Below are 23,194 nucleotides of genomic sequence, written 5' to 3' on the forward strand. Positions count from 1 at the left end.
TACCTGTCTAGCTCCTTGTTACACAGAACTATAGCCAGTATGGCTAAGATGAAAGTCACTTCACAGCATAATCATTCCGAATTTTCCAAACTGTCTACTTTGCAACCAAGTCACTCTTGCCAACCAAGTTGACTTCCATGCTGTAAACTAAATCAACTGCACTAAATCAATGTATTTCTACTTGTCCTACCACACAATTAAGAGACATCTAAATAAACATGCCCATGCCATTTATTTCTCAGAAACACCAGAAACAAAAGGTCAAGTCATCTTCTGAGAACTTTCTTGATTTAATAAGCAAACAACTGCTGGTAGAATACTCCAAATAGAAGATGTTTCCAAGACTGTGGCCAATGCTGCATAGGCTGGTTTCGGACCTGTGAAGCCTGGCACAGGATCCCCATCTTGTTACCTCCCAAAGGCAGTCATGTGCACTGGTCAGACCTTCTATGAAGGCTGTTAACTGTGCTTAGGAGAACTTTCCTGCCTGAGGTGGTGGGCCAAGGAAGCCCCCTGCTTGCTTGGTGGCAGCCCGGGAAGGAGCAAGACCGAGCATCTTCTGGATGTTCTGCAAAAACAAGAGCAGAAGAATAGGATGGTGTCAGACCGTGACAAAGGAGACAAAGCAGAAATCCCAACTCTCACAAATACAGCTTGCCACTAATTTCAAGAGATTCAGGTTCTCACCCACACAGCCTTACCAATCTGGCTAATATATATTGGACCTCTAGCCCTATGCACACAAAAAAGCTTAGCACAAAGTCAGACAGCCATCATCCACAATAACTACAGTTAGAGCTGGGCCACTCCCCCCCACCTCAACAAGTGCCTTCTGATCATTAAATCCATATTTTGGATGACTGTTCTTTTCTACCTTCAGCTACACACCACAGTCAGTTGGCAGATATCTTGTTAATGTCTTTGCATATGGGTTGGTTTAAAATGGACCTACAAGAGTTATCTTTGCAACTTAACTGCAGTGTACACACAGGAACAGGCTCCCAACATCTACTCACAGACAGAACCAAATCAACCCTCAGTTTTCACAAGTTCCAGAAAACACTGTTGATAGCAGCCATCAGAGCCTGAGAGTCTGCAAGCTGGTGAGGAAGGCTTTCTCCTAATGCAGCCAGAACGTGGGTCAGCAACATGGCAACCAGAGCATGTGCCAAGTTTAAGTCAGGAGCTTAGGCACAGAATTAACATGAATGCTAGTGGTGCAAACTGAACAATGGTTCAGTAGAGACATGCAGCGTAACAGGGCATATGTAGCAAAACCTAAAACCTGACTATTAAGATGACCTCATCTGCATGTGAACAGGGTGTTTCAGTGGAAAACAACAAGGAAAGAACTAAGCAGCAGACATCAACTAAAAATTCACAAGAGATTTAATTTTGGTTTTCTTCCTTTTGTGAAATTCCTTTTGTAGTTATACTGTTGCAGAATATAAAGAGCTAAAAGTTTTTTCAGTATCATCCTTCATGTAAATAACTACAGCTCAAAATGCTGCTCGTGTAGAGCTGGCAAGATGGCGACATCTCACGCAAGAGAAAGAAGAAAACAACCATGCCCTCCTCATGTCACTAGCTGAGGCCTGTCTAGTGTCATCTCAAAAATAACTGTCAGGATAAGTCAGATGGCAGGGTCATAGAGTCTTGAGCTTTTCGGTCATGGATGGAGAACAAACTAAATAAACCAACTAACCAACCAAAACTGGGAATTGTTCCAGGTAGAGACTATGGAAGGGAAGGTTTCAGTCCACACACAAGCACAAAAGTAAAGGAGGGGAGGGGAACACTTACAAAAGAATTACATCAGGTCTAGTTCATGGCATACATCAATCAGCCACTGGTTGATATTCAGCAACTGAATATATATTACAGGATTTAGCTGTGGGAGACTCCTTCTTGTGGTTCCCTACTTGGAGCTACCTTAGTCAAGAGATGATGGACAGAAAAGAGAAACCAAATGCTGCTGACGGGCAGAGTCAGCAACACCAGGGGGTGCTGCAGTCAGCAGGAGGCAGGACCAGGATCCTACCAGGTTTGTACTGCCTCACTTGTGGAGAACACTACAGACCCTAGAAAAACATCCACTGAAGAAAGGAAGCGTGCACTGCCTCCTCCCTGTTCCTTTAAGTATCAAGAGAGAGGAGAACTGTAGTGCTAAAAAGTTTAATACATCTTCTTGAACAGTTGCATGAGGAAGAGAAATGACAGCTTGCCTGTCCACAAGATTCAAGAGCACAGTCTCCAGCATTATCCTTCTATAGTCATCTCCCTCCTTGCTGTGGAAGACAGTTAGGCTCCTGCACCAGTTGCAAAGCAAGTTTTAGAAGTCAGCAGTCCTGAAGTCTACACAGCTGGAAACACCAGGGCTGAGGCAAGGTACAGCAGAAATCTGTGGGCCATATTGCAAAAGGCAGTCTGTAGATTCTGCTTTCAACGCAAACAAGGCCATCACCTTCAGGAACAGGGAGGGAAGACTGCAAGACTTAAGGATCAAAATTCCTCATCTAAGTTCTGCTGATCTTTCCTCAAATGACTGCAAGGACTGGAGCTGCTTCTGCTTTTGTCTCAAAACCCAGAAGGCCCTCAAAAGCAAAGCAGCAACTGTCTCCCTGCCCCAAGATTGGACCATGTGGGAAAGTGCACTCCTGGCAGTAGGAATAATTGCTTGGCTCCCCTTCCCACTGGGAACACATTAAGAGAGAAGCAGCCTAATCTACAGTTCAGGCATGTGCGAAAAGGAAATGAAGACCAGTAAATGCCTAAGGAACAGCAACATATCCCTCTTCACAAACAGCACAGGTGAAAACTGGGAGCTCAGAAACAGAAGGAGGGACAGAGGATATAACCCTGACATTATGCCTCTCACAGAGCCAAGCCACTGCCTTTCCCAGCTGAAACCCAATAGCTCAAGGACCCTTGGAGGACCTCTCCCAGCAACCCTCCTCTCTCCAAACAGGAAGGCAGGAGGAACTAGGGGAACAGGATTTACGTGCCAGGGAGAGCTGGGAACAGCGCAAAGGAAGTTACTCACTGCAAGTTGACTATTTCAGGAGATGCTGGCCAGGTCAGAGGCAACAAGCTTCCCAGTCAGTGTTTGAAGAGTTTATCACCCCCACATGCCTAAGGACTGCATGAAGAGACTGCCTGATGCTCCTACTGCCCATCCCAGTAATGTAATTTTAATCACCATCCAGTTAATCTCCCTACCCTCATGTACTCCCCTGAATTTTCCTCCAGGTCACTTTTTTTTCCCCACACATGAGTTCCTCTACTTCTGAGTTCCAAAGGTATGTCTCTCATTCTCTGTCCTTAATACTTTCACAGGCAGCTTCAAGAATTAAGGAAAGCCTGAAAAATATATGGTCTCCTTGGCTTGTTCACAACCTGTTCCCTGACTTTTGGTACATGTCCACTCCTCTTGTGTCAGCGGCATCAAGCCAGACACTAGCTCCCACATCAGTTTTCCTCCCTTGGGCTAACAGCTGTTTCAAAGTTGAGCACTTGTGATTTCTCCTTTTCCACAAAGTGAAACACAAAGGGTCACAAAGCTTTCAGCCTTAAGGTCATCAAAAACATCAAAAGCAAATCTTTGGAACCATTTTAAGCCCTTGATTACTTTCTTCCCCTCTCTCCTGGCCTCACACTCCTTTAAAGTCCTCTTCCCAATGTTGTTATCACCCAAGTTCTTTCAAATAGCAGTTAAGACAAGAGCAGATGCCAGCTATCACAGCTTCAGTCCTTCCCTTTTGCACAAACTGTGGCCGGTCTCTGCCCTTCCTCCACGTAGCAGGAAAAAACCCAGTTGCCCCAGCAGCTGGAGAATGGTAGGTTTGTTAGCCATGATCACATAGATAAGGCAGCACTACTAAGACTGCAATCTAACACTTCAGAGCAAAACCACCCTTCTCCAAAGCAATAAAGTAACTTCTATCCTCTGCAGAACCAGGCACATGAACTCTAAAGCACAAGAGCAAATTTTTCCTGGAATTTCTCTTGAAAGCCCAACCCACTGCAAACAGCTTGGCATTTCTGCCCAGAGCCAGACTGGATCACCACTCAGTTCATGCCACCTACAGATTTCACAATAGGAAACATCAGGAAATGCCCAGGACTAGAACTAACCACAGGAATTATATTTTTTGACAAAAAAAAAAATAAAAAATCCATGGGGGATTTCAGCAAGGGAGTTCCCTGACCAACTCAGTGAGTTCAGAAGTCTTGCTGACACTGCTAGTTTCATGAAACAATCTGCAAAATTGCAAAGAAGGGTCTTCCCATTAACAGGTAACACAGAGCAGTACCAGACTAGATTGCCTGAAGGAACAGCATCAAAACACAGCATCCTAAGAATTCAGGAAGAACTAAAAAAGGTCTGATTACTTTCAAAGCAGCAAGCACTGCTCCCTTCACTCCCACTAGGAAGTGAAACAATATTTGTCTTGCAGCAACCAAATGAGGAACCTCCTGGCCTTTAGTACTCTGAAGCTGGTCCCTGCTTGGAGTGAGGGCTGAGCCAGATGACCTCTAGGTGACCCTTCCAACATCAACTATTCTACAATTTATCTGATTTGCACAGGACCAGGCAGAGATTTATTTCAAAACAACCCCTCATACCAATGTTCACTAGTACACACTTTGTGACTAAAGGAACTTTCTACTATCAAGCTGCTCCATCAAGCTCATCCAAACTTCTCTTAGCAGCTGGCACAGCATGTCACTTCCCCCTAGGTATCTCCTTTAGGCTTTTTGAAGTCCCTTGGCACCCTCTGAGGAAAAGCAACAAGTTGGTCAAGGAGAAAAGCAGCAAGAATTCAGGAAGTGAACCAAAGAAAAAGGAAATACATACAGAAAACCAGATAACTTTCAGCTGGTATCACCAGCATTCTACAGTCTCCAAAGCCTAGCAGCTTATCCCCAGCACGGTAGGGAAATCTGGACAACAAAGTAAACATTCAGTTGCAATGAGAAGATCCACTTGTTCTCACTGGCCATTCTGACACTTAAACTACTCAGGAACCTTCCTGAGCAGGCACCTCCCTTATCTCATTGATGCTGCCCTTTTGAAAAGATAGGACTAACTAGCTTTGCTGGAGAGCTATGTGTAGCCTACTCTTGGCTTATCATACCAGACACCCCTTCTGTATCACATCCCTAGCACTGGGAAGACTTGACACCAAAAGTAAAGTTCTTAAGACTCTGGGGGAAGAAAGAATAAAATAATCAGGCAATCAGCAAAAACAGGAAGGACAAACCCAAAACAACAGGTTTGACTCTACTCACTTTCCCAGCAACTTTGTGGATTGATTTAACCTTTACAGAACCTCAAGCCACAAAGGAAGTTTCCCCTAAAGATGCTACACTTCTCTTTTCCCATATTACTGTAGAAGTCATCATTTCTAAGAAGCAGTTTAGATTGTCTGCTCATGGAGACAATCTTGTGGTATGGCAATCTGCAAAGTTATCTTACAAATGCACACAAGGAGGGAACCCATTTCTGCTAACTCTGTCCTAGTGCCCTGGTGTAAACCACCAGTCAAGCCTTCCACACCAGTCCAGGATAGTGGCTGGTTTTGATTCCAACCTAAAATTGCTTTGGATACGAAGCACAAGAATAAACAAACACAGAAATCCAAAACAGATCAAAAGTTACACATACAAAATTGAACAGCAGTAACAGACTCCTCTATGGACTGAGACGTGCTTTCCCTGCATGCTATAGACACAGCAATGTACTTACCTGTCTGATTGACATTGTACAAAGAATGTACAGGAAGATGAAGGAACAGTCAGTGTAATCTTCACCCAGAAGGTTGCGGTGGGAGAGACCTTGGATGTACGAGAGGGGAATAAATGGAAGCTTTGCCACCACTCGGCCATCAAATCTGGAAAAAAAGAGCACTGGATCAAAACTGGGGACAGCAGAAGAACCTCTGGCTATAGAAAGAGTGAGTGAGCTTCTTCAACAGGCCACCAGAGCAGATAAGACCACATGGAAGGCTAAAAAGCCATGCTGCCTTCTCCAGACCTCCTTTATATACACCATATATAGGTGTATAAATAAGTTAAAAAAACCTCTCTCACAAAGCCCCCCCCCCCCCCCGTTCATCCACAGGCTAAGCAGGAACAGTAACAGTTTTGCCATAGCCAGTGTTTCAAAGTGATTTAAGTGATAAGCTGGACAAGATGGTTCATAAACACTTACTGGGTGTTCTGCAGTTTAATGGTGCATTTTATTACCAGTCCAGATCACTTCCCAGAACTTGAATAAAAGATGGATGACTACCACCCTGCTGTACTGCACTCACTGCAAGGCAACAGATTTTTTGCTTTAAGCAAGAGCACTTTTTATAAGTAGACTGCAAGACAAAGACACCTTTTCCTTTCCTAGAGCAACTATGTTTCTTAGCACAAGAAAGATGCTTAATAGAGCCATCAACAGACTGATTTTTAACACCAGTAGTTTTCTCTGCATTAGCTCTGAAGATAAAGACAGTGCAGAGGCAGGATGATACCGCATATTCCAAGCAGCCTGTCCTGTTTCTGGAACTCTTCCAGGTCCACATTCCAGGATGTCAGAGTATGAATTCTGGCCAGTTCCAAAGATTTCTCCCAACCCAGACCCAATCTTTTGAAGTAAATGCATATGATGTCCCATCAGTATGTGCATATTTGGATGTTATTTCCTCTGCATGTGCTGATTTTCTAACATGTGTTTCTTGTTTCAAGATATCCTAAATGAGACTTCTTTCCTGTGGAGATGCAGTCACACAGCTACAGCTCAAACACACACCAACTTTGTTTACATCTCACAGGCAGTTTGGCAGAAGAGCCAGGAACGGATGTTTATCTCCCTGTAACATCCCCCCAGTGGCTTAAAATTCTGCGTTATTCCTGCTGTGAGAATGACAAGTATTTCAGCAGTAGCACCGGAGGTACCTGCTTTCAATTCCAGCAGGTTTCCACAGTTATGAAATGCACAACTCCTAGAGTAAGACAGAGAAGTGACTGCATTAAGAAGTTTATGACAAGAAAACACTGAAACACACAGAAGCTAATTTCTTTTCCAGAAGAAATCCCACTTGCTTGGAGGCCACCACCACTACAGCTCTCACTGCCCTGATATACCTTTTAAGCCACAACAATTATTCAGCTGCTCATCTTCAGTATCCTGCACTCCAGGTTTAAACTAGCCTTCTTGACACTTACATGTCCTTCCAGCATGGTCCACTCTGCTGCCCTATTACTACTGGAAGTCATCACAGTAATTTCCATTTTGGCTAAACTGGCACTTGGCAAAGGTGAGGTGCCTAGCCACAGAACAGCAGCATCTACATAGTACTTGTCCAAAGGGCAGCACACCATGCTACTTCCATGTGATTCCAACCCCTTTTGTCCCCCAGAGAAATGAACTAATCCAAGAGCAGGAGAGGCTAGCAAATGAGGGTATAGCCACTGCAGGTGTCAGCCACCCTTTTCCTCTTTTTCATACCATACCCACAGCACCTCCATGGATGACCTCGCAGTAGCAGCTTCCTAGAGAGCCTACTGAATTCATAATTAAAGTACTCTCCTCCTGAGACAAGCAGCTGCTCTTTATGCCATGTCAAGAGAATAATAGTATGTGAGAACCAGCTCCATGAAACCATTCTATCAGCTTCAGACAGCGCAGGCACAACCCACCAGAGCTGCCATTCAGATACAAATACACTACCTTGTACTGAGAGCAGGAGCAGAAATTTAACTATCTAGCCCCAAAGGCCAGAGAACCACATATTTAGATTTTAATTCAACAGCCTCAGCTGTTAGCAAGAAAGCTATTTCAATCTGAACAATCACTGCTCTCTCTGAATATTCCTACTGCTCATGTTCGGGTTCCCTCTAAACACATAGTTAAAGGAAAGATACACCCAAAAGCTTCATCAATTCTGTGTCTACACTCATGATTTCTGTAGATAGAAATCCTCAAAAAGAAGAACAAGACAAATAAACTTTGTGGACCTAAATGGAAAGAAACCAATAAACTGATTTTTAGGTTAGTATCTGTAGAAGGAGGAGCCACACAGGACTTAACCAAATTCAATTCCTTTGTAAATTAACTACTCTTAATGAAGATATAACCCTGTCACATTTGCCAGTCATAGCATACTCTGAACTGCCTCCTTCTGCTCCAGGTAAGTGTGCAGAGTAGGGGGAGGGGTTTTTTTGGGGTTTTTTAAAGTTTGTTTCAGGGGCAGAAGCAATGCTGGTGTTTGTATTGCACCCAAACAGCTAGGGAAGCACTTGAAGATCTCAGGTGCCACACTATAAATCTCTGCCCCCCCATATGCTATGTTGCTGGGCATATGATTCACAATGCACCTCCATCCCTGCTTATGGGTGCAGCGAAATCAAACATCAATGACTCAAGACTGTAGCCAAATGTTGAAGTCTTTTAGTGCTGTGTTCTCTGCTCAGCTTCATAACATTCCAGAGAATGTTAGATGCTGAAGTCTGACTAAGCCAAATAGAGTCCACACAGCTGAATAGAGTCCACTTTTGTTATTATATTACCCCGTTTGCAATTTACCCACCTGCTGATCTGCAGTAAAATAACAATTGACTGTATCCTGTGGACTGCCAGCACAGAGGCCAAAGATTTTGGTGCCCAAGAACATAAATTCCTGTTGGCAGGACAAGTAAACTGCCCAGATATTAAACAGCTTTCCAAATATTATAATTATTATATTCATGTCACCTTCAGATTTATCAGACAATGGGAAGCCTGCATTTCAAGACCGAATCAAGTTTTGAAAGTCAAACACAGTCTTTCAGTTTTGCATATCTGAAACAAAGCTGTCTATACCTATGCAAACCAGTTTGGGCATTTTTGTCTTTGTTTAGTTGTTTGGGGGGGGGGGTTTGTTTTGTTTTGTTTTTTGGGGCATTTTCTGGGTTTTTTGGGGGTCGGTGGTTTGGTATTTTTGGTTGTTGTGGGTTTTTTGTGTTTTGTTTTTATACTAGACCCACCCCAGGTCATTTTTAAAGCAAAGGAAGATTAGAGCCCATGCCTGAACATGTTACTATCTTGACTGATCACCTTAAGTACGACAACAATGAATTCCACAATTACAGCTCATTTCTGAGTGCAAGGGAGCTGATCCAGTTTTGCTTACAAGAGCATTCTTCAGTTACGCTATTACAGCAAAACCAAAAAAGCTGATGTCTGTAGCTGCTTACCTGACACTTACCAAAGTTGCCCTAAACAAGATGCTCCCACACAGAAAGGATGTTAGAGTTTTGTCTAGATCTTAATGCAGTTTGTTCAGTTTGACTGCATCCAGCATGCAGTGTTCCCTGTTGAGCAGAACGTCTGTGTGGTGACAAAAGAACTGCATCTTCTTATGAAATACTGATCTACTTTATACAGTTTAGTTATGGTTCTTGGATGGACACTATCAGTGTAACACTTCAGGTGATAGAAGGAAGGTAGAGAATATATTCACTATGAAAACTGAAGAAAAAACCAGAAAGTTGATACTTACATGGAATTAAACATTCCCATCAAGGCAGTGAAGCAGAAGCCAATGGCAAACATGGATTTCATCCGAACCTGCAAGCAGAAAGGTCAGAAACAATCAAAACAGGAGGGATTATGAGCTAATTTCCTTAAGAATAGGCTCTGTACAGCACCACCGGAATATAGAAAGAAAACCCAGAAGACCAGAGTGATTGTAAAAGTAACTGGAGAACTTCCAAGAGAAGTTTGGTCAACAGCTGGGTACAAAGGCAGCCACAGTGGACCACTGATGTGAAAAGCTGCTTCAGGAGAAAAAAAGTGCTCAAGAATTGTCCTGTAACCTTCCACAAGTTGGGTTTTTTCCTTAAGCCTATTCAGTCAATTAGCAGGGGATCATTATGAAGACAAAACTTCAGAGAGGAAATTAATTCTACTTCGAAAGCATCATGGAGACTTTTAAAGGTGAACATAGCTAAGGCTGGACATGAGATGAAAGAGTAACTGGTGGAGAACTCAGTGGCTCATACGAAAACCTGCAGCTATTAGAAAGCAATCAAGAAGAACTTCTCAGGAGGACAAACTGCTATGTCTGCCAACTGCATAAAGTCTTTCTGTTGGAAAGCTCACTGAAATCTTCAGCAGTTGAGAACTTGTTTTAATTGTCTTACCATTGACAAGTCCCTGTTGTTATTCTTCAATTTTTCTTCTTGTCTCTCTGGAAAAAGAAAACCAACAAACACTTATAATCAATTTTACCAACTTAGAACACAGAGTGTTTTCATTTCCAGGAAGACTTAACCTTTCTGGCTGTCCAAACAAACAACACTTCCAAAACCAACTCCAGCTTTCTATGTCAGACAGTCGAACTGAAGAATTGTACATAGCCAACTGCTTCTCCCGCACAGACAAATACAGCAAAGCAGCCACAAAAGAGAAGGCAGTGGCTAGAATCATACATTCAACACTTCTGAAAGAAATGCACCACAGGTCAAATTTGCTAACTCAACCAACACAGCAGCATGAACAGTGTTGCCAGAAAACAGAGACAGTGCTTCTATATCACATTTTTGTAAAAGATCAGTCTGTTTGCTGCACACTGGACTCACCATTATAAATACATTATATAAATTAATTCATTTTGGAAAACATACACAGAGCTGGAAGCCACACCTCAGCAACACTAACATCTTCCTGGTCTTAGTAATGACTTTTCAACCCTTGTCACACCTAGATTATCAAAAAAGATACTTTCCACATGAATTTCAATAATTTGTGTATTACTGTCTTTTGCAGAGAATACTTTGAAACACTACTTTGGAAATTTAGTCTGTCCTTAAGTCACCAGAAGCTTCAAAGATGCCCAGTTTTCTGAGAGGGCATTTTCCATGTGCCTTGGTGGAGGTCTGCTCTGGCTTTGCACATACCTAACATCTGTCACCTTGCTTGCCCCATGTTCCCATCATCCAAGTGCAAGGTCCTACACCTGGGTCAGAGCAATCCCAGGCACAGCTACAGGCTGGGCAGAGAAGAGATTCAGAGCAGCCCTGTGGAGAAGGACTTGGGGGTGTTGGCTGATGAGAAAATGAACATGAGCCGGCTGCAGTGTGCGCTTGCAGCCCAGAAAGCCAACCGTATCCTGAGCTGCATCAAAAGGAGCGTGACCAGCAGCACAAAGAAGGTGATCCTGCCACTCTACTCTGCTCTTGTGAGACCTCCCTTGGAGTATTGTGTGCAGTTCTGGTGTTCTCAACATAAAAAGAACATGTAACTGTTGGAACAAGTCCAGAGGAGGGCCACGAGGATGATCAGGGGACTGGAGCACCTCCTGTATGAAGACAGGCTGAGAAAGTTGGGGCTGTCCAGCCTGGAAAAGGCTGCGTGGAGACCTCATAGCAGCCTTCCAGTATTTGAAGGGGGGCTATAGGGATGCTGGGGAGGGACTCTTCATTAGGGACTGTACTGACAGGACAAAGGGTAATGGGTTAAAACTTAAACAGGGGAAATTTAGATTGGATATAAGGAAGAAATTCTTTACTGTGAGGGTGGTGAGGTACTGGAATGGGTTGCCCAGGGAGGCTGTGAGTGCTCCATCCCTGGTGGTGTTCAAGGCCAGGCTGGACAGAGCCTTGGGTGACATGGTTTAATGTGAGGTGTCCCTGTCCCTGGCAGGGGGGTTGGAACTAGGTGATCTTAAGGTCCTTTAAATTCTAACTATTCTATGATCCCTTGTCCCCTGTGTTCCTCTCAAACTGAGGATCCAGAGGGGCAGCCACGGCTTGGAAGCAATACCTAGCTGAAGCAGGCATGTGGACAATGAAGAACAGTGTGAGCAAAGAGAGTGGGAATGCAGAAGGACTGTCAAGGGCTATCCAGCATGCAAGTTGTACAGCAACATCAGTAGGGATCCACAGGACAAGAGGCCCACAGCCCAGTTCAGTTATCTTTCAAGCCCCCGCTAAATACATGGATGCCTAGAAAGTGTTACGAAAAAAAAAAAAAAACAACAGCAACACGCTTACTCAATTTCTTAGAATCCTCATTGCTGTTTTCAATTGCTCCTAACTATGTACCATTCACTCTGGCAGGAGCTTTCCAGACACCTGCTTCCTGATCCAGGTGGAGAGTTTTGTTCTGGGACATTTCAGCAATTGCAGGCCAGCTCTTTAGGAATCACATTTAGCAACAATACTTGTTCTCCCCATAACTAACCATCTGTTTAGATGGGTTAAAGGTTACTCAGGGGTAAAGAATACAGCCATGGTCTCCCAATATACCCGATATGTTTCCCACCCATTTCTACACGTTCTGAACAAACATGCTTCAGGTGTCCTGCCACCTTCCTCCCCAAGTCATACATAAGCAGCCTTTAAGTACTTTGCTATAGAGCTGGGTAGAGGCACAGAGGAAGAAGAGTGGGTCAAAAGCAGCACCCTAGAGTCCAAAGCTGCCTTATTCTGCTCATTGGAACACAACCAACCAGGATACAGGGATTCAGCAATAACTTTATTTGCCAGCTTGGGTTTGTTGGGTTTTTTTGGGGGGTGGGTGGGGTGGTGGTGTTGGATTTTGTTACTTTGTTTTGTTTTGCTGTCTACCCAGCATTCCTGGACTCCTGGATTCCCAGGAGTCTTTTCTTCTAGGGGCACATGGATGCAGAAAAGAGTAGCAAAGTTTAAGCTAACAAACACACTCCTTCAGCTGAAATGACAGAAGGCTGCACCATAATGTTAAAGGTGTCTTGTTCCAGCAGTGTGAAAGGTGATTTGGACACAACGTGACTGAAGTTGGTTCATTTCACACTTAAAAATAAGAAATCTGATAAGTATGGAGCACCAAATTAAGCCTTCCCATGCAACTTTCACCCTACCTCCTTGTCCATATGCAGGATTCATCCCTTGTAATGTAATTACTTGTAACCAAGTAACGTCATACACACACCTCCTGCCATACTCTCTGCACAGAACAGATGGCAAGGGAAGCAGGTCTGTACATGGCTGTGACTTAGCTGTAAAGCCTCAGCTCTTTAAGTTTTTTTACCTACAATGGTAGAATTTAAAGGAACTCCAGCACAAGTAAATTTGCTGTACAACAATGCTACATCTTACAGGATGATTTGACATCCAGTAAATTACTGGGATCAGGTATTTCCAAACCACTTAACAGCTGTAAGAGTCATTTTCTGAAGGTCCAGCTTGACATTTAGTGCCTTATTTTTCAGAGCACTCCAAATTCAGCTTTGCCTGAAAACAAATGAGACACTGAAGTTATACAGCACTTGCAAAAAAAAAAAAAATCAGACTCAGTATCTCAGGCTTGGCCAGCAGCATCACAGCAAGCAGAAGCAGCGGTCATTTCCGAAGTTCTGTTGTTAGTCCCTTTGTGCTTTGTTTTTCATTTGCAAAACAAGATGATTTCAGTGTAGAAAAAAAAATGGTGGAGTATCTGAATTCCTCAGATTCTGTTTATTAGTTTAGTCCAAGCACAAGTAAAATATTCTCTGCTAGGAACAGAGCTTGGATGGTGCCCTGCAAAAAAGTCATTGCCACACATTCAAAAGTGACCATACCTAAGAACAGCACATAGCATTGTAAAGGTGCATATCCACCAAGTGGTATTCATCTCATGCAGAGATTATTCAAGATTAAGAACTGAAAATGCACAAGAGGAAGAATTTTGGCTCCTGTCCCTTAAGGAGTCTAATGATAACAGGTTTTATACCTAGGAAAAACTGTTTGAAGACATGTTTATAATTATACCCAAGCTTTGTACAGATCAAATGGCTAATCCAGCTACCTGGTGATACAAAAGAATGAGGAAACCAACTCCCAGGAGCTCTCAGAACTGTTCCTACCACAATTTCTGTAATAACTGAGTTTTGCTGCATGTTTTACTTTAGAGACCTGTAAATAATAGAACTTTCTGAAGCTCATACCCATTAAACATCTACCCTGTTATTCTTGCGTAGTTCAGTACTTAGAATTACCGTAACCCAAAAAGACTTAGATTTATTTACAATGGGGAAAAAAAAAACCACAACAACAAACAACAAAAAAGAAAAATATATCACTATATCAAACTTGCAATAAATCTAGTGCAGTTCCAGGCATTGTGCAAACACCTTCAGCTGTGAAGTGCTCAAATGAGAAAAAAAAAGATTCAAAAGTCATACTCATACAGTCATGTAGCTGTTGCAAGCTGACAGTGCACTGCAGCAGAGCTTTGACAACAGAAGTTAGTAATAATCATGGATATAAGGACTCAAATTGGAGAGAAAGGCAATCAGTTGAGCAAGAAATGCTGCTCTCTCAGTGATGTTGCCCTTCTCTGCATTTGATTAACACCATCAGGAGGCTAGATGTCTCCTGTCTTGAAAGGGTAAGGCATATTCCAGTTCATCAGGCCATGAACTAGCTTTAGTATCACTTTAAATAAACAGTTTTGAAAGGAAGGAAAGGATAACCACTTCCATGAAGTTTCTCAACTTTCCCCTACTCTTGGGACATCACACTCTTCTCCCAGTCTTACCTATTTTCTTTTTCTGCTGTCGGCCTGCTGACTCAGTTATTGTTTCCTTCTTCTTTTCCACTGCCATGTGAAAAGAAAGATACATTGTCATTTCTGTGTAAGGATACCACCCCTCCTTTTCCACACACTAAAGAATTTTATTCTTTTAGATAACAGGGGCACAAAACAAAGGTGGGTAAGACTAAGAACATATTCATTATCAACAACTTATAAACCTTCAACGTTGACCCCACCAAGCACTTAACAACATTTCAAAGCGCTGGATGAGATACCAGAATATTTAAAGGGATAATTATAAACTCTGTCAAGAGCCCACTACATTGTCTCCAGACTGCTCAGTTAACAATTTTGGCTCAAATGACCCTTGCTGATTTGTCATTAATACTAGACACTACTTTTGATTCAGCAAGTCTAATGAAAAGAGCTTTGTGGCAAGCTCTGCTCCCGATTATCTGCAGTGGGAAGCAGAATACAGGAAAGACTGTGTTCTCATACATCCCTTCTTCACAAGCGGGCATTCTCAGGGGAAATGCTGTCCAAGCAGTCAGACTCAGCCTTCCCATTCTTCAATTAATTAGTACTGAAGCATTCCCAGTATTTCAAAGCAGAAGCTTAAGCTCAAAGTTACTAAAACCCTGAATCAGACACTCACAAAGCATCAGCAAATGACTACCACTGCAGCAAAAAAGCCTAGCATAAAGCCAGCATAGTGTACATGTAATACAGTAAATGGGCTCCTCACCTGCAAATGCTCTGCTGACAGCAAGAGCTTTTCCATGAAATAAGAGACATTGTCATTTAAGAGCTATTACAAGAGTACTACAAGATGTGATGATGATAAAGCTTTACTATGGTCTAGCAATAGGTAACACCCCTTTTTTACTCTGTGTATAGGTACCATATCTGTTCTACCAAATAGACCTGGCTTCTTGTTAGCTCACAGAATCAGCTTAGAGACCTCAGCATTAGGACTCTTCTCCCATATGGAGTACTAGCTCAGCACAGATCTGCTAGACTTTATTTCTAAGCACAGAAAAAATAAGACAGCCTTCCAAGTCATACAGGAATTTGTAGCACTGCCTTCAGAAACGTCTGAGTCAGTCACAACTGCTAAGAAAACCACAGCAGCCCAGACAAGATATCTAAAATCACCTCTTCCGGTCTTTCCAAAGAACAAGCATATCTCCAATGGACAGACTAGCACAAGTGGAAAAAACAGGTAAGTCTGCTCAGAGAGAATGCCGGAGAGAGGTGCCACACGACAAAGAACACCCAGTGCTCACAGAGTGCTCTCTCCATAACCTTGTTTTTTCCAGATACTATTGAGGAATCGTGATCAGTCTGTCCCAACCTTAGTCCACATAAACCCATGGCCTCCAACTCTAAACACAACTGGAGAACACTGACTTTTCAGACCTATCTACTCTCAGCCCTAATGAAAGGGCTCCTCTAGACCACAGCTTCACTTCAGACAACCCCGAGGAATTCTACAGCCCTAATTCCCTTATGGTTTGAGCAGAACAAGTAACTGTCAGGCAGCTGCACAAAGCTGTCCCTGGGAACATACACAACACAGCAACAATTCCAGAGGTAGCCTTCAGCCTTGCAAATTTACTGCATTTACCCCAGAATGCTTACTATGATCTTTGCAGCAGTTTCAGACAACGCTGTGACTCTCAACAGAAGTGAGGGGACAGGAAGAGATGAAACTAAGATCCAAGATTAATAACCTCTGCTCCAGCACACTACTTGGCCCATTTGTTTTTGCAATCCTAAGGACTGCTGGGACTCTCATGGGAGAGCTTAAAGATCTCAAATGTGTTTTTTCCTGTTTCAGATGTGTTAGATAACAGTTGAAAGGTGTGGCTCAAGTAGACTACTTTGCACTTTGTCTTTAAGCCATCAGGTCAGCCAGCTGTCCTTAGCATAGGAGGGGAAGGAAAAAACCGCAAAACAAACAATTCATTTTTAGTGACTCCTTATACAGCTTTGCCTTTTTTTTTTATTGGGGGTGGGAAAATCAAAGAAGGATGTTAGAAACTGAGATGCATGAATCTCACATCTTTGCCTTCACAGATTATAGTTTAGATACCAGGAGAGCTATAAAACCGAAATATTAAACTCTTACACCAACCATTAAGCCCTAGAGAGCAAGCCCTGCTAACAGGTTTCAGAGTTCCACAGCACAAACACACAAGGACATTAACTCAAAGTTTTCAGCTGGGTTTCAATTACTTCTCCAACTTGCTCTTCTGGGTCCAATTCTAACCTACACATTTTTGTCAGCCAAGTGGGAATAAAGTGAGACAGAGATGCAATCCCCATTGAGACTGCTGTGATGACAAAGGCCCTAATCTAGCAGCTGTGATAGAAGCACAACTATATTTCAATTCTTTGTTTTATTTTGCCCAGAGGAAGGCTGGATAAGCTAGACTGGAAAAAGCATGCTTTGATGATATTGTTCTCTCCTGCACTAAGCACACCAACACCATGGTGAAATATTTTTAAGGTAACCACAGCTCAGGTTTGGCCCCAGTTGTGTGCTGCAACTTGTGTAGGGCGTGTGCAGTTGAGTCTGAAAGGTTGGCTGAATTTCTTCTCTGTTCCTTGGCTTCTGATACAAGCAGGTCAATTGAAACACTCCATACTCAGACCCTCCTGTTTACCATTACTCTCAGTATCTGAGGCATATCTGAGGCCTTCTTTATTCAACCCCTCCAAGGCCTCTCAGATCTCTTCTCTATGGAAGCAGCCTGAGACTTTCTTCTTATTCAATTCTATCTGTTTCCAGTTTATACCAGAATAATTTATTTTTATATCGGCTAACAGCCCAAACCTGTCTATCATGGCTTTGTCTTTACTCATTAATTACACCATTAATCATCACTTTCAATCGTTATATATAATGGTTTCCTCTCATGGTATTCATTATTCAACCCTGGTTCTTTCTCACCTCAGATCTCAAATTCTTGACTGCCCTCGAAAAGCAGAAACTGCATATTTGAAACGATTTCAAGCTTCTAAAGGAACCTACATACAGGAACACTGGCTACTTGTTCAGAAAAGATGCCAGTACTGATCCCTTACTCCCTCCTGTCCTCCATTAAGAGGGGCAATTCAGACAATACCACAGGTCTTTATACTAAGCTTCCCTCCAGCAAAAGGCAAGAATTAAGTACAGAAATAAGTCCCCTCAGTGCAGATTTGTGTAACTTGTAGAAGTAGGCTGCTATGAAAACCAAGCTGAAGAAAGTTCTGTCAGCAGAAGAAGCAACAGGTATTTCTCAGAGCACATACTCTATTCAACTTCGTATCTTATAAAGCAAAATGTAACAGGGAGCAACAAGACATTCTCTAGTGTCTGAAGAGTACTTACATTTCTTGCTCTGTTTTTCCACTTCAGCCTTTAATCTCTTGTATTTGTCTGTACGGTACACCAGCACCCAAGTTATACCTGAAATAAGTAGTCCGCAAGTTACTAAATAAAGACCTCTTGCAATAATAAGAATACAAGTTTCCAAACATATATACAAAAAATACATCATGTCTACACGACATTTACAAAACCACATTATAATACAGCAAAGGTAGCACAAAGCACCAGCAAGCTGTATCATCACCTTCTTTCAAATCCCCTTCTCTAGTTCCATGTAGCAATGGTGCCCATAAAATAAATGTCCTTAGATGTTAACAGCTATCTTGCTGAGCACCGTTGCTCCTTGGGACTCATTCAGTTTCTTCATGCTCATATTTACCAGCTGTTACCTTAAAATCAGGAGTTGATTATGGCAACAAACATCTTTCTGTTCTGCATTTCATACCACCTTATTAAGGCCTAAGGATCAGGATCTTACCAGGACCTGCTTATTAGCAGTATCACCTTTTGAAAAGGCAAATGGGTATTAAGCTAAACAGACCTCAAGAGATTCTCCAGTCAAAATCCTTGCACCCAAACATGATCAAAATAAATTGTATCACAAGTGCAGAAGCAGTGGTAAAAAAAATGCCAACAGGGCTGTGCTGCTGAGTCCCAGGGATCACCAGCTGCAGAGAAGCTTCTGAGACACTTGAAGTGGACACATCTTTATGCTGTGAAAAGCAAAGGATGTGTACGCCATCTAACCCAAATGCAATGCAGTAGAGTCCCTAAAAAAGCAAGTATCATATTTCACCTGGAACTCTCCCTGCCCTAAAGATAGTGTCTTGCAACTCTAGGATGAAGGAGATTTGGTGATATAGCTCAGTGCCTGAAAGAGAGAGCAGTCTCTGACTTTGATTACCCCAAAATGTACCCATGCAACACATCATTAAAAAGCTGCACCTATTTCAATACCCTACCACTTAAAAAGGCTTTTCAAGTAGACTAAGTCACCATCATTGCAAGTTCAAGCAATTTCTTCCCATCCTTCCCATGTCAGCTAGAGAAAACCAGCACTGTCCTCTTTAAGGCACTAAGAGCTGTTAATTCATCCTCTCCTTGCCTTCCTCCTCCTAGAGGAAACAAACCCAATTCCCACTGCTCTGCATCACAGGTCGGTTTTGTTGAAGTCACTCGCTGCCATCTCCTGGGGTGCCTATGCCGCCCTCTAACCACCAAGCCTCTGGTGGTCCTGAATAACCGAAGCTCTTGCACACTCTCACAGCCCTGGTCCTTTCCCGACACACGCTCTCCCTTCCCCTCCGCTCCGTTCCGGCCTTCAAGCCACTCGCTCCCAGTGCTCAGGAGCGGCGCGACTCAAGAGAGGAGCAGCAGCCTCCTCCCAGTCCCCTCCCGGCTGCCCCAAACCGCTCGGGCCTCCCGCCGATAGGGCCCCCAGAGCCCAGCCAGGACAGGCCCCATCTGCCTGCTGACGAAGCGAGCCCACAGGCCGCTCCACGGCGGCCCAGCACTCACCCTCGGCCAGCAGCGCGGTACACACGGAGATGAAAACGATAAGGAGAGTATCAGCAAACATGGTGCTCATGATGACACCACCACCCACCCCCCTACCCAAGAACGCCACCGCGCTCCAGGAAGTAGACCCCGCCACCCGGAAGCTGCTGGGACATGTCGCCCAGCAACGGCCGGAAGCTGGTGCTCGCGCTTCCGAGAGCCGCCGCCGCTTGACTGACACCGCTTTGGGAGGGAAGCGCGGGAAGAGCGAGGGGCGGGGGAAGTGCCAGCAGACGCTGCTCTGATTGGAAGAGGCGGCTTTTAATGGTGGTGGCGGCGGGGGCCTCCGGTCCTTGCTCGCCTCGATGGGGGAGGCCTCGTGCTGTCCCGGGCACGGCGCTTCATGGGGAGCCGTGCCGAGACCAGACACTGTCATCGCAGCCGAGGTGGCCGGTCTCCTGTCCCAGCACCTTCTGAGCCTAGGTGCCCAGGCCCCAGCGCTGGGCCTGCAGTGGGGTTCCTGCTACTAGCCCTGCTCTCCCCGTGTCTTGCCGGGCAGTGGTGCCCCATACAGGTCCTCTTGAGCTGCTCCAAGACTGTTTCCAGGGTAAGATGTGTGAAGCACCTGTTTTTCATGAATACCCTCCTCACAGTCACAAAGGGGTTGGCTTAGAGCAGCCTTTCCTGATTTCTAAAGTTGCACTCTGGGTTAATTTGGCAATGGCATGAATATCCTGTTAGCACACAGCAGCGGGAGGTGTTTTCTGGGATCAGATATTTGCAAATAGGGTTGCTGCCCTTTTCCAGGATTCAGTACTGGCTTCTGCACTCCAATAGTCAGCAGCGGAGTATTGTGTTAATGATTCAAATGGCTGGAATCAGGGAAGTAAATCTTAAGTTGCTGTGCATGTGTAAAATACAGATGGGATGAGACTAAGAAGAACAATAACAAGGACAATGAAATAATGGCACAGATTTAGTAAAGAGACTAATTGACTTTTGTCAAGGTTCTGGTGGTTACACCTGGAGCAACAGAACTAGACCAAATCCACAAGTTGTAATGGGGCAAGGAGACCTAGAAAGCAAAAATACAGAAAAGGAAACAGTGCAGACAGGAAAGGGCGGGTTTGTGCCTGTCCTTGTATAGCAGAGAAGTTTGCTGTCAGTGAAGAGTGATGCAGATATGCAAAGCTGGGTGAAAAATAAGGAAGGTAAAAAGCCCTGCCATTGCCTTTAAATAAAACATTCAGAAAGAGGGTGACAAAACATATTGGAGAAGGCAGCAGCAAGTAATAAGTGAGGATGTGAGATGAGGCAGCAAACAAACCCTGGTGAGATTTGCATACAAGGAAACACAAAAGCCATGTGTGCAGGTGGTTGTGCAATGAGTCAGGCCATGGCAGCTAAGCACCCTCTGTGCCACATGAAAATCCTGACACTGCTTCCAGGCCCTGGAGGTTTCCTGCAGCACTGGGAGAGAACTGGGAGCAGAACCTGGTCATATGCAACAGAAGTCCAGTAGGAGTGGGAAACATCAGGGAGATAGGGACAAAATTAAGGATGGTTATCATAGAATCATCATAGAATGGTTTGGGTTGGAAGGGAACTTAAGATCATCGAGCTCCAAGCCCCCTGCCATGGGCAGGGACACCTTCCACGGGCAGGGACACCTTCCACTAGACCAGGTTGCTCTCTGTCCAACCTGGCCTTGAATGCTTCCAGGAATGGGGCATCCACAACTTCTCTGGGAAACCTGTGCCAGTGTCTCACCACCCTCATAGTGAAGAATTTCTTCCTAGTATCTAGTCTAAATCTATCTTCTTTCAGCTTAAAGACATTCCCCCTTTTCAGTTTCTATTTCAGTTTAGTGCATGCAGCAGGAAGATATTAACAACTGATGATGTGTCAGGACCAATCATAATGTTTTGTATCTTGCGGTGCACCACCTCATGCACTTGGCTGTGCCATTTTCTGCCCCCTCTCCTTTTCTTTAGAGCTTGCTGGCTTTCCTGTCTGCGAGATGTATCCATATAAAGGAAAGCAATATTTCATAGCATACTAGACTATGTCCCCCAAGAAAACTTTGGAAATATTTTCTCTTATACTGTTACGGCAAATGATTCACACAATAGTTATTGACACTGTACATGGTCTTTTACAGAACACTTGTGTGGCAGAAACCAGGCTAGGAGGAGACGGTCAGTGACATGTACCTCTTTCCTCTCTAGTGTCTGTGCTTTGAACTGGAGGTAGAGGTGACACGGTCTCTTTGTGATTTCATCCTGTCATTTTGAATCACACCAGGTTCCTTTGCAGCTTTTTTTTTCTTTTTTTTTTTTTGACAACAAAAAGCATAGTGCTCTCAATGGCATTTCCTTTTAAAATAGCGTTCTGTGCTTTGATCAATGTGTGACAGACAGATGAAGAGTTGGGTGCAGTTTGATTCAATTTAACAAGCCTGAGATATGAGAAAAAGGAAAGCACGTGCACAACACATAGCTCTTGAGGTATGAGGAGCCAGGGCAGTCTACAAACATTCTAGATACAGAAGAGGTAGAATTTATTGAGGTAGTCTCAAAACTACACTAGAAAGAGTCATGTCCAAACAGATTTCATATACTGAAGTCTCCAGCCTATAACTAACAGAAGATTAAGTTGCTTTTCACAGTATATTAGTGACCGGAAGCTAGGAAGAAGAGTGTAAAATTCTCAGATAAGTTTTGAGGAAAGATGCCATCTAAAACTAGCTGGGACTTAGATTTTATTCCCTTCCAGTTTACAGCCCTGGCCTGGTTTTGAAAGAGCCGCTGATGTGATCTTTGCAAGTTGTCCTTGTGTTCTGTGTAAATAAGCCTTGACTATACCCCTTCAGGGCCCATCAAGAGGCATTACTTATCCTTCCCTATACAAGTGTGTCTGCTCCTACCAGGTGTTAAACTTCTGGTTTAGAAGGGGAACTGAAAATACAGCGGCACGATGGCCATCCTACAAAAAGTGGATGGACAGCACAGTCTGAAACAGCTTCAGCACAGCAGAGGTTTTGTTCTTGTCTCCAAGCAGGGCAGCAGAGAGGTTGGCAGTGAGCATAGGCATGAGGAGAACCAAGTAACCTGGAGGTCACCATGTGCTGAGGGTGTTTTGCCATTCAGACATGGGTTTGTTGCTGTGGGTGTCAGAAAGAAGAGCTGTGAATAGCTTCTGTATGCAGGAGCTCCATGGGTAACAGAAATGTATTCCCTTCCAGTATGTGTCAGCCTTTCATATATTTGGAAACAGATGCCCTGTACCTGCAGCTATCAATTCCCCAGACTGGACACTCAGAGTTCCTGTGGTTCTTCTGCAAAGCCAGACCCCAAGCTGTTCTCAAGACCCTGCTGGAATCTGTCCATAAGGCCTCACCTTTCTCAAAACATGGTCCCTGCCTACATTTATATGTGCCCGTGGGATGTTTGCCATTTTCACAACAGCACAGCATTGACTCTTTGATCCGCTGTACTCACAGATCTTTATCTGTAAAAGGGCTGGCTAGCCAGCAGATTCCCATCTTGTATTTTCAAGATGATTACTCCTACCTAAGTACAGTACATCACACTTGCCCATATGGACTTGCACCTTTTGTTTTGCTGAGACATTTCACCAAGAACATTTGACTTTGAATCCTGGCTTCCAGAGCACTGGCAGCTCCTCCCAGATGGGTCCCATTTGCCAAAACATAAGCAGAATTTTTATTCTTGGTTTGAGTCGTTAATAAGCATTCCTAAGCATTCACAGGACCAGGGCCCATAGGG

The 23,194-nt window shown here is 43.8% G+C and overlaps 1 protein-coding gene across 1 annotated transcript; it reads right to left on the bottom strand.

The window, feature by feature from the left end:
• Positions 1 to 213: 213 nt before the first annotated feature.
• On the bottom strand, positions 214 to 19,600 carry TMCO1 (transmembrane and coiled-coil domains 1). Its single transcript, XM_005147066.2, has 7 exons — positions 19,428 to 19,600; positions 17,910 to 17,987; positions 14,534 to 14,593; positions 10,177 to 10,223; positions 9,534 to 9,601; positions 5,750 to 5,894; positions 214 to 568 (listed from the first exon to the last, which is right to left on the bottom strand). The coding sequence occupies exons 1-7, from the start codon at positions 19,495 to 19,497 to the stop codon at positions 470 to 472; spliced, it is 567 nt and encodes a 188-aa protein (XP_005147123.1). The 5' UTR covers positions 19,498 to 19,600; the 3' UTR covers positions 214 to 469.
• Between the last annotated feature and the right edge of the window lie 3,594 nt (positions 19,601 to 23,194).

This window comes from Melopsittacus undulatus, chromosome 6 (genome assembly GCF_012275295.1).
Source record: "Melopsittacus undulatus isolate bMelUnd1 chromosome 6, bMelUnd1.mat.Z, whole genome shotgun sequence".
NCBI lineage: Eukaryota > Metazoa > Chordata > Aves > Psittaciformes > Psittaculidae > Melopsittacus > Melopsittacus undulatus.

Bases quoted from the DNA above. Each gene is read 5' to 3' on its own strand.
- TMCO1 (XM_005147066.2), bottom strand. From the start codon at position 19,497: ATGAGCACCATGTTTGCTGATACTCTCCTTATCGTTTTCATCTCCGTG. The intron at 5,895-9,533 runs GTAAGTATCAAC...CTTTTTTTCCAG, and splicing joins ATGGGAATGTTTAATTCCAT to ATTTGATGGCCGAGTGGTGG. The intron at 569-5,749 runs GTAAGTACATTG...TTGTTTTTGCAG, and splicing joins GTACAATGTCAATCAGACAG to AACATCCAGAAGATGCTCGG.